This window comes from Plectropomus leopardus, chromosome 10 (assembly GCF_008729295.1).
Source record: "Plectropomus leopardus isolate mb chromosome 10, YSFRI_Pleo_2.0, whole genome shotgun sequence".
In the NCBI taxonomy this organism is placed as follows: Eukaryota; Metazoa; Chordata; class Actinopteri; order Perciformes; family Serranidae; genus Plectropomus; species Plectropomus leopardus.
Genome location: NC_056472.1, coordinates 19880997 through 19898941, shown reverse-complemented (window position 1 = coordinate 19898941; position 17945 = coordinate 19880997). Strand labels below are relative to the sequence as shown.

Genomic DNA, 17945 nt, shown 5'->3' with positions numbered 1-17945 from the left:
TTTACAGCTGCATTGATTTATACTTAAATGAATAGAAATATAGCTAGATAAAGATCTTCGAAATAGCAGGTTATCTTAAAGTATGTAAGTACTTCTGCTTTTCCTTTTGCTTTATTGCAGTCTACATGTTATCTTAAACCAGCTACTTGTGACACATTGTTTAGCCACAGCATTTCTGTTTTTGGTTGTGACTAAATCATATGAAGTTTTTAGAGGACAAGAATGGCAACAGCATCGACAAATGCCTTGGCTGCAAAGTAAGACTTGGCAATGTTGAGAAAATCAAATGTCACAATACTTTTGGCCAAATACAGATATCGTGGGGTTAACTATTTGTGCTTTCACAAAATATTTAGCATGAGATTTTTTTTAAATATAATCATCAGTAATGTGGATTTTTTAAGTGGTTGAAGGCAAATAATAGAACAGCTAAAACAGTCTGATAAGTTCAGGAAATTATGTCACTTTACTCTGAATTGCAGCCTTTAAAACCAGCATGCCTTCTGTGTAGTCAAACATTTGACTAATTCTGTGTTTGCCTGTGTTTAACTCAACAATCCTTTAGGTCCTGTGCTTTTTAACATGAGTGGCAGCTTTGCATCCCCGTGATTGTTTCATAGGTTTCAACAAAGAAAGAAAAAAATTGCATTCCTCATTCTGCTGCAATAATGCGGTCATATTCAGTCTCCATTTTATATACAGAACTCAGGTTTTTAAAGTCAGTCTATCCTGGTTAAATAAAGATTAGATTTTAAAAAATGTATGCAATTTTAATTTTCAAAAGTAAAGGAACCTATGACTTCATGTGTCCATCTTTGCATGCAGGCGCACTTACTTACTTAAGGAAATAACGCAATAAAATGTGATAGGAATTTCTCCTCTTGAGGGTATTAACAGGCCTGTTTATGTGTTTTGGTGATTTAAACACAAGTGGACAGCCGAGACACATTGTTGTTCACACCTGTGTCTATCACGCGTCTCCTGCTAACCACTTGTGTTCAGATTTCGTTACTGCCTAAATCACTTTTACCAGATAGTCAAAGGGGCCTGTGTGTAGCGATTATGTCCACACTCTCACTAGCATGCTCGCTAGTCACGTGAGCAGTTGTGTCAGTGCAGCTGGAGATGTCGCTGCAGAATTCAACATGTCTCCTTCCATTGGGCAAAACCTTGGCACTCATGCAACACTTCTTCCAAATCTTTGTCAAACGGGAATCTTGTAAAGCGTTAGAACGCTGTCATCCAAACAACCACCACATCCTGCGCTGATGACCCAGGCCTTGTTGGACATGCATTGGGATGTATTGGCATTTACACTACAAAAGATATGTGGTCAATTGCGTCTCACGCCATTTCCACAAGTGGTTTGAGTGATTGGATCACAATGTGTCTTTGTGGTCATTTACACTGGTATTTAGCACTGTCAGATCACCCAAAAGGCATGTTTATACCAAGTATAAACAGGGCCTTCATTATATTCATTTAGCAGAAGTTTTTTTCAAAGCAACTTATAATGAATGCCGTCAGAGTCTGAAGAACAAGAGTTAGACATCTTCAAAAAGTCTGTCCTTAAAAGTGCCTCAGCTCTACAGTGCATATGCAGTTACATTTTCATTGTTTTAAAGAAATGAGACATTGGTAAGTGCTTGCATGACATGTCTGGGTGTCGTCTAAAAAAAAGGTGGCTTTTCAAAACGATTTTTTAATAGATGCTTGTTGGGGCTTCAGAAACAAAGTCCATTAGCTGCAACCCAGGAGCTTTCACTTCAGACATCTTGACAGGGCTCCGAAGTGCAAGCATTTGAGGATAAGAGAGTTGAGTGCAGCACACTCTCAGACATCATTTAATAAAATCAGCTGCACTAGGTTGATCAGTCAGGTTTGTATTTGCTATCTGAGATGTCAAAACAGACGATCACTTATAAGATGTGGCACAATGAAATACAGCAAAGAACAGCAGATATAGCCTGGGATCTAAATTTTTACCACATACAACACTCTTTATCTTCAGACATTCATCCATTGAAGCATCTGGCTTTTATAAGAAGAGAGCTTGAATGAGCCCAGTGCTTGGTGTGAACCAACTATACAGAATCTGTAGACATTTGGTCAGTGTGCCACACTGCCCTTCCTAAAAATACAAATGTGTATTTAGATCTGCAAACTTTTTTATAGTAATCAGCCTGTCTGGAACAGTAATCTGTCTTGGAGAACATTTGAATAACATCAGTGAGTTGTCATATGAGCGACTTGTTTTTGGATTAACATAGAATCATTCTGTTAAACCTATTCAAACACCCAGTGCCACAACTGATTGTTAAATTGACTCATTATGTTTTTTCCCCCTCCTCAAATGCATTATGAATTAAATCATGGTTAATAAATAAATTTACATTTCGCTCACTAAAATATTTATGACTTTTCAACTGAGACATGTAGCAAGATTCATTTCTACAAGGAGCTCTTGAACACAACATACTGAATGTAAGACATCTGTGTTAGTATTGATCACATGTCCGGACATGCATTTTAGTAGTTTTAGTATTAGCATTTTTAAATCAAATTCTGTAACAGTGCATTTGTGATTGCCAAATTTACATCTAATTCTGTTTTTGGATTATTCACATAAACACAAACGTCACTGCTAGATTTTTTTAGGCAGAAAATAATAATGTTGCGTGTGATGACTCATGGAACCTTTCACACTCTACCTGTTGCACAATAAAATCATATCCCTTTTAAACAGGGAAAGATGAATAACTGAAATACAAAATGCTTGACAGTTTATTGGCTGATGAGTAGGCAAATATTTTTTTCTTCAGTTAAAATTTGACATTTAAATGCAGGTTAAATTGTCAACGATCACACACAGTGTTACTGACAGTTCCTACAAACATTCAAACATTCAACATCTCTCTTGTGGCATTCCTGAACGTCGCACTAATATGCAACTTTTTTCAATAGACAAAAGTAATCTGCTAAAAATTTTAAAGTAAGAAGAATCCTCTATTGAGGTACATTCAGGCAAATTAAGTTTCATTAAGTTTAAAGGAAATGACAAATACTTAAATCCTCCTGGAAATGATGCAGTTACTAATTGACTGAATGTTATTCAAATTATGTTTGGATTTTAAAGAGCTGTTCAGGTGCTAATGACTGCTGTTACTCTCTGTTCTTGCAGGTGAGCAGCACTCCAGCGTGTATTCGAGCACTGACCAAGATGATGTACTGCCCGTTTTGTCAGGGCATGCCGTCAGTAAAACCCTGTAAGAACTACTGCTTGAATGTCATGAAAGGCTGCCTTGCCAATCAAGCTGATCTGGATCCAGAGTGGAATCTGTACATTGGTAAGTTTTTTCAAGCTGCACTCCAGCTGTTTTTCCTCCTGCTGGTCTGTTATTTCCCATCAGACCAATTAGATGTGTTTGTATGTATTAATACCTGGGTGTACGGCTCTGCGATAAGTTGAAAAGGGTCTAATGGATGTGGATGGATATAGGTAATGGATAAGGAGGTGGGGGGGGGGACATCATGTTAGTGGTTGCAATAATGAGACATTTGTAGATTCAATTATCCCATTCGCTCATATAACAGATAAAATGATGTGTTGCTTTACACAGTGTTGCATGCTAATAGAAGGCTGACACCTGCAAATAATGGGAATTATACAGAAAATACTATGAGTTACATTATCCCTTTAAGCTGCATGTTTTTGACCGATAACTAATGTATAACAGTGAGCTGAAAGCAGTTTAATGCATAAGCTGAAAGCTGCAGAGCAAAGTGTTGATTGGGTGAGATTGGCAATAGCAACCCTTTTACACCGCAGGGAGTTATTGGATTCAATTTAATAACTCAAGTATTGCTTAATGTGGCTTCACACCTTTTGTCTGATATGCTCATTAAAGTGTAAACACCTTACTGTTTGAAAATACATGATTTTGGCACCTTGAGGCTGATGTTTTATAGCTGAAAAGAAAAACAGTATTATTTGGATTATATTAAAAAAACAGAAAATCTAACAGTGAAACGGAGCCACCGCTGAATACTAAATAGAAGTCGACCGATTGTGAATTTCTAAAGGCCAATATGATATCAATGGTGTGTAACAAGAAAAACGGGACAGCCAATTCATCAGCCGCTATAAGTGTCAAACACAAACAATCTTTTACTTCTTTGATTAGAAACTGAGTAACTGTTAAACTGAACATCTAAGTCAAAGTAATAAATGCATCATAATTTTTCTCAATGCATTGGTCACTACCATAAGTAAATGCCATCTTATCTGCCTATAGGCCGATGGCAGTCAACAAGGTAAATATTGGCTGCTACCAATTAGAGATGCAGTGTGAGATTTTCATGGTATGACTAGAGTCTTAGAAAATATCATGGTATGACAGTATTACAAAATTATTTTTATTATCAGTCAGTGTGACCCTTAAAAGAATGAAAAAAGTAGGGCTGGTTTTTGGTTGTACAAATGTTTTATCACTATAATTAAAACTTGAAAGTCTTGAAACCATTTTTTAATGGAAGTGTGTGTAAACAGTCCCCCTTCTGAGAATAACTCAAATAAAGGTGAAGTTTACCATCCAGTTGAATTTTTATCAATACCGTAGATAAGCACAAGTATACGATACTGTTTTTGTCAACTGTCTTATCACTGTATCTGTATACCTTCGTTGCAACCTTAGCACTGATGTTCGGCCAGTGAATCGCTGCATCCCTAGTTTGAATTTATGTGGTTTGCATTTCCCTTTGAACTTTTCAGGATTCAGGTTCTAAAGGCTTTTTCTGGATTCCATTATATTTGGTGTTTAGTTTGCCCCAAGTGAGCTGGCTTTATGTACCTCTAGTAAGGCATTTCACAATGTTTTTCTTCAAACTGGATCAATGATAAACAGAACAAAAAAATATGTCTCAGGTCAAAATATTTACCTTGTAAGTCTGCAGGATTGCAGAAATAGGTGTGTAATGTTGTCGAGTTTGACTTTCTATTTTAAGAGAGGTTACGGCTGGTGCTGCCTTGTTATCATGTTTTGACAACATCAGTTCCATTGACACTCATTGGGCCCTGGGATAAGAGGCTGCTTTATTTGTCATTCTTCTATCAGCGTTTTCTGGCATGAAAAGATTTTATTCATGGGATTCTGCTCTCCTGCTGGGCTAAATGGTGACTCGTAATAGGGCAGAAGTGCACTGCGGGGAGTGTCAAGTTTTGTGAGGAGGAGTTCAATGGGATCTTGTTCAGCTCAGAGACAAAAAGTAGAAACATGAATGTAATATTTATATATTTATTAAATATTTCATAGAATGCCTAACACAGATGACTCCTGCTGTCATTTAGATAGGCTCATCCTGTAGGGTTGAACTAAAGTGTTGACAGTGAAAATGTGACAAGGCTGCTGTAAGAACCAGAGGAAGGAGCTCTACTTGTTCCTTGCAACTTTGTGCCACATAAAACATTGTAATCCCAACATGTACATTACATAGTGTTAAGAAAGGAGATATGATATAGCACATTTTTACCAAAAAAGAAACATAATTTTTATTAGAAGTGAAGACATTAGATAAAAAATGCCAAATATGTCGACCAAAAAGCATGTTTGTGCATTCATATTTCCCCTCTTTTATCTTCTTGTAAAGCCAAATGTTCTAATAATTTTTTGACTCAACCTGCGTGCCTTGGTGTTCATGCAAATGTAACCAGTTAAACACAATTTAGGACAACTGGCTTAACCCCTTCCATAATGTAAAACCAAGTGTGGAACTTGTTGGTTGTTCTGTATGCACGCAATAGTACTCACCCACACACACCCTCTGACTGCAGGGAGTAACAGCAGAGCACTGAGCAGTGCACACTCACACACTCAGCTTCACTTTTGCAAGCGGAGAAACACCGCTCTTTTTAAAATGCTGTCATTCATAAAGTATGTGTATTGATAAAGGCTGCATTGTATCGTTTTAAACAGCTGGGTACTGCGATACTCTTCTAGTATTCGTATACCGTGCAACACTACCTTGAAATGATTCCCTTTCTCACATATTCAATTTTGCTTGGAATTACGTTCCATAACGTAAGCTAAAGGCCTTTGCACACTGAGTCCGTTTTTTTGGCTGAAATTGTTGCACATTTAAAAAAAAACACACCATCTCACGTTGTGTCAAAAAAACTCCAAAACTTTGGTCCTTCATTATTTTTTTTGGAACAGGTTCAATTTTTTGCGTTTTTTTGCATCCATCCCAAAGGTGTTATGGACACAAGAGTCTGATGCAAATTCTAAAAATTTACTGCAGGAATTGTATGATGCCATCATCAGCAACATGCCCAAGCAACTGGAGGGAATCTTCATAGTAGCATCAACTCATCAACTCCAAAGATGTTGTAAGATCGAGGGCAAATAGTAATTTCATTTTTAAACTTGTTTTAAACTTTAAACTTTAAAAAATGACTAAAAAAATCTACCTTTTACTTTCTACCTTCTTCTACCTTCAAATGCCATTAGGAGCACAAGGAGGAGGCAGAAGAGCATGATTTTTTTTCAAGTTATCTGTCTCATGAACCACTGTTAACGCTGCAACTAACACTGAAAGTTTTAGCTAGTATGGCAAAAAGTTATTTTTATAAAAGTTACCAACTGTAACTTTAAGGCTAAGACTCAAGACTCACAGCACCAGAATCCGCATATTGCATCGTCTTATCACGTATGTGTTAACAAACGCCTACTTACTTGTCTGGCAGATCCCGAGCACTTGATGAATATCTCCAATGTTCATTTCCCTTTTAGCTCTTGTTGGTCCTCATGTTTGTGGGTTATTTATTTATTTTTTTAGTTTGCCTGATGTTCGGTCCTCCCCACCAGTCCCTCGTCGTCTTTGGCACTCTGCCATTTTACACTGGGCATGTAGTTTACAACCAGCTTTTGCAAGCTTGTGACCTTGGAGCAGCTGCATAAAGTTTTGTTCCAGTCTTTGTGAGAGCCACTGGGACCATATGGACCAGCGAACCAAAACAACGAGCAGCTCATAGAGGGTGAAAACTGCAAAGAGCTTCAGGGTGGAGGGTTGATTCTCAGTTAGATCAGCAGCACCACCAACATTTTCACATTACGGAGTCATTTGATTCAGTGTCATTATCAAAACTATCTCTCAGTGGAACTTTAAAGATGTATGTATGATACATGTAGGACAAAGAAGAACGAACTGAATCGGCAATGATTACAACAGAGATGTCTAAAAAGGAGGAAGTATATGATCTTAAATTAAAGCGAGCACTTTGTTTTGAATTTTGTTATCAGTAGAACTGCGACAATAACTTGATCAGTAGTCACCTATTAAAGTAATTGCCAGCTAATTTGATCATCAATTAATTGTTTTGAGCAATTTATGAGGGAAAAAAAGTCCAAATTCTCTGATTCCAGCTTCTTAAATTGGATCAAAATAAGCTGAATATCTTTGGTTTGTGTACAAAATAAGCCATTTGAGAACGTCATCTTTGGTTTTGGGGAACTGAGCTCCCTTTTTCACCATTTTCTAACATTTTTAAAGACCAAACCACTAATCAGTTAATTGGGATAATACTCAACAGAGTAATCAACAATGAAAATAATCATTAGCTGCAGCCCTTGCAATCAGTGAGGGCAGTCTCTGTTGTTTTGAAAAACACTGGAAAACAACCTTTTTAACAGATTACAGTGATGATATAAAACAGTTGTACACCACATCTATCCAATGTGTCAGGCAGTTTATTTCTGTGACTATACATTGTAAGACAGGCAGGAACGAAAGCCCATTTTGTGGGTGTTTGCTGGGGATGTAAGCAGTCACTAATATCGATGTGGAGACGAAGCTGTTTGAATGATCTGTGTTTGCCTGAATGTGCTGTGTTCAATGAGCGCAGAGCAGCTGCAGTGTGGAAGGAGAAAGGATAAGTTGTTGGGGAACTTTCTTCTAAAAGCGGGGGCGTTGTTGAGTGTAAACACACATTAACGAAGTTTGTTAACTCTGGGGCAGCGCTGTAGTTTGGATGAACAACTTTTACTGTTTGACCATGCAGCGATAGTTTGTTGAGTAAAAAGATCACAAAGGCTATCAGTGATTTATATGCTGCCAAAGATTTCAAAAATTGGCAACTGCTTTTAGATATTCTAGGATTTCAAACCAAGCTGACAATTACTGCTTTAGGTTAAACAGCAACACCATATATATCCTACAATGCTATACGCAGTTATAAGTATTATATTTAATAAGGGAGTATTAGGCAAACATTTAGAGATATTTGGACTATCAAGCCTCACCAACAGCTTTTGTAATACCTTTTTTTTTGTAGTTCAATTCATATCCAAATGAGCATTCTCACAATGAACCATGAACATATATTTAGCCAAAAAGCACATTATGTATTTCTAATAATAGAGAGTTTGTCATGAGCTTTGAAAACACAACATGAATATCATATACACAGTGCACATACACTTGATTAATTCAGTCAATTCATGGATTATATTTGATGGGAATCTCAGTTGTGGGTGCTAATGACATTGTGATGTGTTTCATTGGAGATTTTAATGTGGCTTTTTCCTTTTTCAAGTCCTTAAAAGAACCGCAGGGTGCCATGTTTGAAGTGTCATGTTGGAAATTTGTGTGGTGTTGTGGGTTGAGTTAACCTACATCATTAGATATTTGATGTCTGTTTCAAATTCAAAAGAACTCAGTCAGAAGTTGATAAAAGTGCATACAAGAGTGGATAAATAGTGTAAGTTGGCCCACTGCCTCACGGCCTTTTGACAGCTAGCAGGATGAGATGCATATATCTGCATTTGACACAAGGAATCACAATATATCTGCACAGTTTGTGCATGCCTTTGTTTGTTTGTTTCTTACGGAATCTGTGGAAATATTGGACATTGTTGTTAGACCCACTACAGGCCTCTAGCATGAGAAATGACAGTAAAGGGGGTAAATTATAGGCAATACTTTAATGACAAAAATTAAGTTGATGAGAAAAGTTCAAGCAGCGTGCACATCCAAAAGTGATAAAAACTAGGTGCTGGACCAAGCAAAAATAGATATGAAAGATTAAATAAAGTCCACACACAAATGCATGCTCCCATGAAAATTTATTAGATTTCCTCGATATGTGTGACGTTTCGGCAAAAACTTAACCATTTTTCTGCTGGGTCTAAAACTTTGCTTGCAGTTACAAACGTCTGCAAACTGCTCCTCTCATCCATTGATGTGATCTGATCAGCTGTGATCAGATAATTGATCTACTGATCAATTAATTATTTATCCAAAGAGTGACAAACTCTTTGCCAAAGAGTGCGAAAACTGCTGCAGAGGAAAAAAAAAAAAGAAATCTTGGAAACTCCGTCTGCTATGCTGCGCTCATGGACCCGCAAAAACATTGAATTTTAAAGTGAGATCACAGAATTATTTGATTATTTGAATATGATAATTGCAAGTTGATAAGGTGTGTGATGTTATAGGCTACTGTGTTAAAATAGATGATCAAAACATCTCAGCTGTAATTTTGCTTCATGTGGGCTCTTTATTGTGGTTTTGCATTATTCTAATGTAGCATGGCGTTAACAACCTTACTTATAACACTGAACATTATAACATCAGGCCTGGAACTCAAACAATTGCCTGATGGTCTAAAAACATATTTGAAGAATGAAATGAATATCATAAAGGTGCTGTGACTATTCGGCAATGGTTTGAACTAAGGACAGTTCCAAGTATATCCATACACATTTCTAGCTGTATAAAGATTGCTTGAAACATAACAGCTACTGAGGGCACATGGTAAGGTGTAGAAAACACACACACACACACACACATGGGACATGAACTCCGGACAGACACAGACACACACACACACAAAGGACACGAACTCTGGACATAAATACACACGCATACATATCCACACGCGAACTCCAGACTCCCTCAAGAAAGTCGGTTGTTTGTGTAGCCCATCCACCTCCCCGCCGGCCCGCCCTATAAGTGCACTCACACTCTTTAATATTACGTGGTTATGAAACCTGTTCTCACTCCGAACTTGAAATGTCAAAGCTTGATGTGGCAGCGATACCTTACATGTTATAAGCTGACGTGGACGGTCACTGCTCGACCGTCACCATGTGATGATATCAGAGTGAGAATGGATTGACTTTATGGTATATAATACATTTTTGAATGTAGAATAATTCTGAGAAAATTTCTACTGAACTCTTATTTAGCTCACACTGCATATCAGCAGAACTTTTCTGGCCTTAATAAAGCATCTTGTAGGCTTGTGGTAAGTTTCCAGCATAGTTGCTGGTTATACCAGCTAAACCAGCTAGAGCAAAAACAGGGAAGAGATAGATTGATTGACTTTATGTTCGTTTTTTTCTGTTCGACACTGCTTTTGTGTTTTGTTTGCTCAATGCTTTGTGTCTGATTCTGATGTTTGCTTCTGATACTGAAGTGTAGTTCATTAAGCCTGCCACCTCCATGTTGTGGAGAAGACATGAGCCAAACTAAAAACTCAAAAGTATACGTCAAACTCATTTCTTATGCAAAGATGTGTTCTGTCATTTTTGGTAGTTGTTAGATGTATATTCAGGAGTTTGTTTTTCTGAAAGGTTTTGGGTTTTTTTTTTTTTATAGTTTTTGATGCTATAAAAATAAGTTTTACATCATGATTGACAGCTATGTCTGCCATTTGGTGTGCATATGATCAATGGCCCTGCTACGATCCAAACTCTACTCCAAATGACACCAGAGGCACAAGGATATTTTGGGGGATATTTTGGCACTATTTTTGTACAGGGAGTGGAGACGCATTGTCCATCTTTATATAAGTCTCTTGTTTGTGTAATTACTTTCACTGTTAAAGAAGGGGAGAGAAAAGTTCCACACTCCAGTTTTAATCTCCATCCATCCATTTAAAACCACCATGACACACTCTGTGTCTCTACTAATATATTACAGTTAGCATTAAAAGTCCACAATATAGATCGCTGCGTGCTTACTGACTGACCGCGTGTATTTCAGTAGAAACTAAAAAGTTTCTACATTCACCCCACTAATAAGGAATACAATTCAAACACGGCTTTACTTGAATTTGACGATTTTTCATTCCTGTTATGAATTGTGGAGCAGCGTTCATTTTGTCTTCATCAGGGCTCTTGTCAATTGGATTATTGTTCCTCAGTGCAGATAAAATGCCCGTTCTATATATTTTGGCCTTGACATTTCATGCTCATTATAGGATGAAAGATCTTCAATTATCCGAAGATCTAACCCCCCTAAAAAGGTATTGACTTGGATCCTGGTGTTAAATTGTCAGGAAGTCTCTGTCATGTTCAGCACAGACAGATTAGTTTAATGTGTTATGACATACAGATGATGCTGATATGAATCTTACTATACAAACGTGCCATCTCCTTCTTAACAGTAAATGATTATTAATCAGACATGACAGCTGTTATATAAATGGTGCGATCAACTAAAAAAGGGGTTACATCAGCTCACTGAGGAAAAGTAAGGAGCTTCGGTTCAAGGGCTCATAGAGAAATGAGGAGAAACACCGATTCATGACACAGAGCCGGTACAGACATGAAGCTCAGATATTCATCTAGATTCCTGTAGCATCCATTCAGACCTACATCATATTACTGCTCCAATGACCAGAGGAGATATTGGGGAGGTGAAAACTAATCCAACCAAAGAGTGAGAAATCCTTTAAACCTAGAGGCTGTGCTCATGATAGCAGCGATTTTTCTCTGCAACACATCACTGAACGACTCCACTTGCAGGAAATAACAGCTTCTGATTAAATGAATTGCAAATTGTGACAGAACATGAACAAAAACAAGTACACCAGTTCACTGTAACCAAGGCCTCACCTCCCTTTATCCATATTGTGAATGTGTGACACTGAATAGACTACCTACACAGATGTGTGTTTGAAAAGCAGCCGCACTGATATATATACTCCTCCAACCTGTGAAATGTTTCAAAATGCCTACGAATTGATTTGTCATTTTCTGCTGAACTTTCATAGTGAAAAAAAAATAACTGGCTCAATTTGCTAATTTTTGGATGTTCTGATTTGATGGTCCACTTCAGTTGAAATGATTTAATCGTTGTTAAGACCAGTGTATAATAAATGATGGAACACTTTGCATCCTAAAAGCTGTTTCTCACCTGTGCAATGTGAAAATGGGGTGTGGGAATATGGAAAAAAATCTGTGTTTGAATTTTCCCCAACTCGGGCCAATTATCCTTGTTGCCATTTTCCATTTTTGTAAAGAAAACAAAGAGTTTCCTCTCTTCAAAAAACAGTCCAGACAGAGAATTTCTAAAGGGGGTATGTTAACTACACAATGCAAAAACTAATCTGACTCCAAATTTGAATCAAATACGTATCATGTTAACAATTGCAAGCAGAAATGAATAAAATGCTCCTCCATTTACGCTAGCTGTGACCTGCAAGTATGACATCAGTTGGAGCAAAGGAGTTCATTTGTAAAATGTATTTTTTCAGGAAGAAATCTGCTGAAATCAAGGTCAGACTGAATATTTTTCTCCTACTCAAATGTTAAGCAGCAGTGTGCAAGCATTTATATGAACCCACAAAATCAGTTTTTTATAGATTTCTTCACAAATTTTTCAGAAAAAAATCTGTGCTTGGTGTGGAACGACTTTACATCACATCAATAGTCTGTATTTGTATTCATGTGACATACAGTGTGAACATGCATCTTGGTGAAGAAGATTTGTCTAAGCAGGGTTTGTGCCAGACTCACAGAGCGGCTGGTGTGTTCCCATGAGGCCCTTCTGATAAACGCATTTTTAAATTCATAACGGTAAAACAGCTGACATGTCTTTTCCATAAACACAAGGTGTTGCTTATTGAAACAAGCAAGCCTGTCTAAGAAAAAATACAGTCAACAATTTACTTGCCCATTATTTTCCTGATTAATCAATTTATCATTTCGGCAGTAAAATTGAAGAAAACAGTAAAAAGTGCCAGGTCTTATTCTCCGGAGCCCAATTTGCTGTCTTCAAATGTGTGGGTTTCTTTGACCAGTAGTCCAAAAATCCAAAGCTATTCCGCTGATTATCATGACAAATAAAAGGCTTCAAATTCTCACATTTATCAAGCTTGAAACCAGCAAAGGTTTGGCTCTTTTTGCCTAATAAATTACTAAAAAGATTATTTGATAATCAAAATAGTTGCCAATAAATTTTAGGCCAAAAAAAAACCAACCTTTGAATCAACCAGTTGTTGCAGCTCCACAATAGAGCCACTTTGACAGACAGGTTTGTTCTGAATAAAACAGGTTGTCAGTGGTGTGTTTGAGCACTAAGAACAGTAAGCTCTATTTACATCCAGTGATTAACAGTTAAACACTACTGCTGTCGCTGTCTGTTGGCAATGGTGCTGAGCACCTGTCAGCCAGGTGCATGGTCTCAGTATCATGTTCTTGTTAAAAGTGAATAACATAAATATAACATATAATAGACATGGAGAGCCACAACACTATACCAGGCCTATTCAAATACAGAGTAGGCAGGCAGTGAGATGCAGCTCACAGTTATTGCAGATAAATCTTACTTTCTGACTTATTTCTTCATAACAAAATTTAAGGAGGGGGAATCATTATGGATGTTTCACCCACTAATTTTTTTTTAATTTATTTGTTTAATTGTTAGGATCTCCATTAGCTGTGCACTGGTTCACAGCTAATCTAAAACATACATTTAACATGACAGTCTACACATTGTAATGCATTTAAAAATATACATTTGACATGACTATCAACACAAAGTGAAAACATAAGTCAGAGAAAAGGATATATTTGATAAATGTATGTATGTTACTATGTAACTCATTGTTTTAAACACTACACCCTGCTAAATGTGGTGTAGTTTAATGAAGTCTGTTTGTGTTTTCCTCCATAGAAGGAAATCATCCAAACAGGTCAACACATTTTTTAAAGAACATATCATGTCATGGTTGTGTTGAAAGGATGGGAAGTAAAGATGTAAGAGAAGCACAAAATGCAATTTAACTTTTCTTACTCGTTTGCTCCTTGCGCTTGTATACATCTGATTTGTGCTTTCTCTCCATTTTACAGCGATTAAAAACACAAATCGCAAAGCGGAGTGGATCAAAACAAGGCTTTGTACTAAAATGTTGCATTGACTGCCCACATTTGCCTTTATGCTTAATACTGGACATTTAAGTTTGCTTTATGTCAGTGTTGCTAATGTGTCTGTTCAGAAAATGGTGGCTTGTTAATTGTCATTTTTGTGCTGGATTAGTGTTAACACAGAGGCGGATATTTCTTGAACTCGGCTATAAGAGGCTCTGCAGGGAGCCTCCCTGAGCGTGGGCCCTGGCGCATTCGCACCCTCTGCCCTTGCGTTCGCTCTGCTTACGCTTTTAACTGTCCACTAACAACCTTAGCTCAAATGTCCTTGTGCATGAGCTTGTTTTGCTCGTCCCTGAGCGAGACATTAATTAGACAAGCAAGTAAGATCTGACCAAGAAATGTCTTCCTACGCATGAGCTGACTGTGTGCTCCACAAGGCCCATCTTAATTTAAAGATTGTCTCACATTGACATTGTGGTTTATTTTTTTAAAAGATGCTGTTCCTGGAACTAATATATCTTTAGTTCCAGAGGGTCATCTCATTATTAGTATGAAACACGAAACACTTTTGTTCGGTAGTGTTACTAAATATTTGTTCATGCAGCAACTAAAATGATACCTACAAGCTAAACAGAGCCAGGATGTCCCTCTGAAATGTGTGTTTCTTCCTTAATGTTACACTGAATAAATCAAATCTGAATAAATCATACAGTAGATTAAATGGGCTCTGCTGAGTAGTCAGTCTCTAATCCATTTGTTCCCACTGGAGGACAAATCCTTGCTGACCTCTCCTCATTTTGCTACGAAAGACAAGACTTGCTCATGGCATTAATTATGGAACCAGATGCTAATTACAGAGTGCTTTTTAAGCCCTATATTGTATGCATTCAAAATGGCAAATACCTGAATGTGATCTCGGAATTAATTTGTAATAAATATTGCTCATCATTATAAACATGATCTAAAATAACAACAACAACAAAAACAAAACCATAACATGTACAATTTAATGAGATTAAGAGTGGGATTAGATTTTAATTACACAAATTAGCTGAAGCATGGAGCGCCTGATGAACAGCTGTCAGTCTGTTCAGCGCACCTGAAAGCTCCACACTGAACATAATCGGGACCCACACGCCGAGTCCTCTGGGATATATGGAGCATTACTGCATAAATCACTGGATATCTGTTTTAAGATGATCACTTTGACTGTGTTTACTTTGTGTTGTTTAAAAACTCTTCCGGTTGGGTATTCTTTTTGTTGAAGATATGTTCTGAAGCAGGCTGTTTTTAACCATCGTTTGATGTTATTTATCAGGCTGTCTGCACAAATGTCTTCTTCCTCTCAAGTCGTTTGAGTCTCAGTCACATGCCGCGGTGATGAATATTGTCCACTGCAGTTTACACCCCTCGTGTCATTATCATTTTTTTGCGTTGACAGGTAGTTGACACCTGTGATGGAGCTTTTCCTCCGGCACCCTCACAATATCCACAGTGAGACTTGTGATTGGTTTAAAGTCAGTCTTAAGTGAACTGCTTGAGGGTTGTTTTTTTTTTTTTTTTTTTTTTTGCAGTCTTGTTGCATTGGTGTTTACACGCTGTTACTGTTCTCCCCGGAGAGGCATGTCACCACATTGGAAGCGATCTGCATCGATTCTATCTGCTCGTTTCTTTTTAATTAGGTGATTTGTTTCACTTGGTAACCGGAGCCAGCCACAACCTCACTGTTTATGAAAATTCAGCCCAGCAACATATCCTCTACTTTGTGAGAAATTCCTCATGAATAAAATATTGAGTGGAAAAACCTTCCCTAACACACTGTGAGTGGACAGCCTATGGCTCAAAGTCAGACCACACAAATAGACCAAAACATTTTCTGCACACAAGGATGCTGAAGGGTTTTGATTTTTGTGCTTTTACCCACATGAATTCAGCAACACTGAATATATTTCACACCTTTACACTTTACCATAATTAAGGCAAGCTAATACTCCTTTCACTCCCACACAGTGATGCGAGTTAAACATGCGTTGGCAGCCGATCTGAATAGGTCAAAGCACATCACCCAACCTGGCTTAGCGACCCTCCCCCAGACCAGGGCTTAATGTGGCTCAGATAATGCTTGGTTTTAGTGAACAGGCGTTTCTATTAAGCAGAGGCATTTAATTCAGTGTTATTAATGTTTAAAATAGATTTAACCAACTCTCCAACTGATCTGACAAAGGAAGAGAGAGACAGAGAGCACATGAGTGGGCGAGTGAAAGAGCAAGTGCAAACAAAGAGATAAAACTTAGCTCTATTTGGTACCTGTGCAATGTGACTGTGCGAGTGGAGCTGCAGTTGCAGGCTTGAGTCTCTGTGCGCAGTGACAGCCACAGATGGACCTGCGACAGCAGATGTAATAATACATAATCAGTAGTGGAGTATGAAGATCCTTTATGTTGTAAAAAATACACCCACACTGCAAAATACTCCCTTACAAGTAAAAATCCTGCATTGAAAAAATACTCAGTGCAGAATAAAGGCCCCCTTAACTGTCATATTTCAGCAATCGATTGTTATTACTCACACATTAATATGTAATTATTTTCTCCATTGATAGATTGATTGTACAAATTGAAAACAGTGACAAATGGTATTATAGTTACCCATATTTCAAAATGACACCTTAATATAGCTTGTTTGTCAAACTAACAGTCAAAACCTATAATACATATATAAAAATATATCGAACTGATTAAGATTATTTGGGAAAAAGAATGTTAAATCTACACATATGAGAGCCCAAAACCATGAAATCTTAAACTTCAATTTAGAGAAAAGTTATCAGTTACCAACAGTTATGACATTCTTCTTGTATCAATCCACTAATTGGTTAATTAACTAAATTTTTCAGCTCTACCAGATTTTGTATGCAAAAAATCTCAAATGGGCTTGGTGTGAAATTTAGAGATGAACTGTCCACACGTGGCTCCCAATATGGTCGTGGCTGAGCCTGCAGCTAATGATTCTAACTCCCAAAATGGCGCTAAACAACAGCAGCAGCGCCGTCATAAGCAACAGTGTTAACTTTGGGGTAACCGGAAGGTGGACAGTGTGCCTCTTTAACAACGCCGTCCCACACTCAGCGCTAACTGCTGTATAAACGCAGGCAACGCAGCGATGAGTGAGCCAGCGGGATTCACACATGCACGCACGGCCGGATCAGCTTATCACAACAAAACACAGAGAAGCTCCAAGTACAAAACACACAGGGAGGGAGTGTGACTTCATTCTTCGCACAGGACACCGCTAAATCTGCCTACATGACAGTTAGTTGTTTGCTGCTATATTAATGTTCTGAATGTTGCATACAGAACCTTTATTGCTGTGAAGTAATTTGTCTCAAAAGTAAAACCTGTTATTTTCTTCTGAAATAATGGGTTATACTGACTACATTCTCACTTACTCTGCCTTTATTTAAAAATAACTATTGTCGAGCACCTTGTCACTCATTTCTATGATTGTCTACCGATTTCTTGATGAGCCTCTGTGCTCTGCTCATCCTGCATTCTGCATCAAGGAGGATTTATTAGACGACCTCCAAGTAAAAGGGAGACAGAAAGCCGCCTTGCATCTGATGAGCATCTAATAACACACCTGATTGTGCAATCAGAGCTACGGTGGATTTGAAATCAGAGAGCTTGAACACTCACAAGCAGCAAAATTCAGCCACAGGTCTTCATATTGAGTTGGAATTTCAGCTCTTCAAAGTTGCAACACCCACAGCTAAAGGAATGGAGTTTAATTGAATAT

General features: G+C 37.7%; 1 protein-coding gene across 1 annotated transcript in view; it reads left to right on the top strand.

Annotated features, from left to right (window-relative positions):
* LOC121949433 (glypican-6-like) overlaps positions 1-17945 on the top strand; it is a 116353-nt gene that overhangs the window by 50801 nt on the left and 47607 nt on the right. The window contains exon 4 of the mRNA XM_042495118.1: positions 3182-3347. Coding sequence (XP_042351052.1) covers positions 3182-3347 — 166 coding nt within the window. The remainder of the gene's footprint in view (positions 1-3181; positions 3348-17945) is intronic.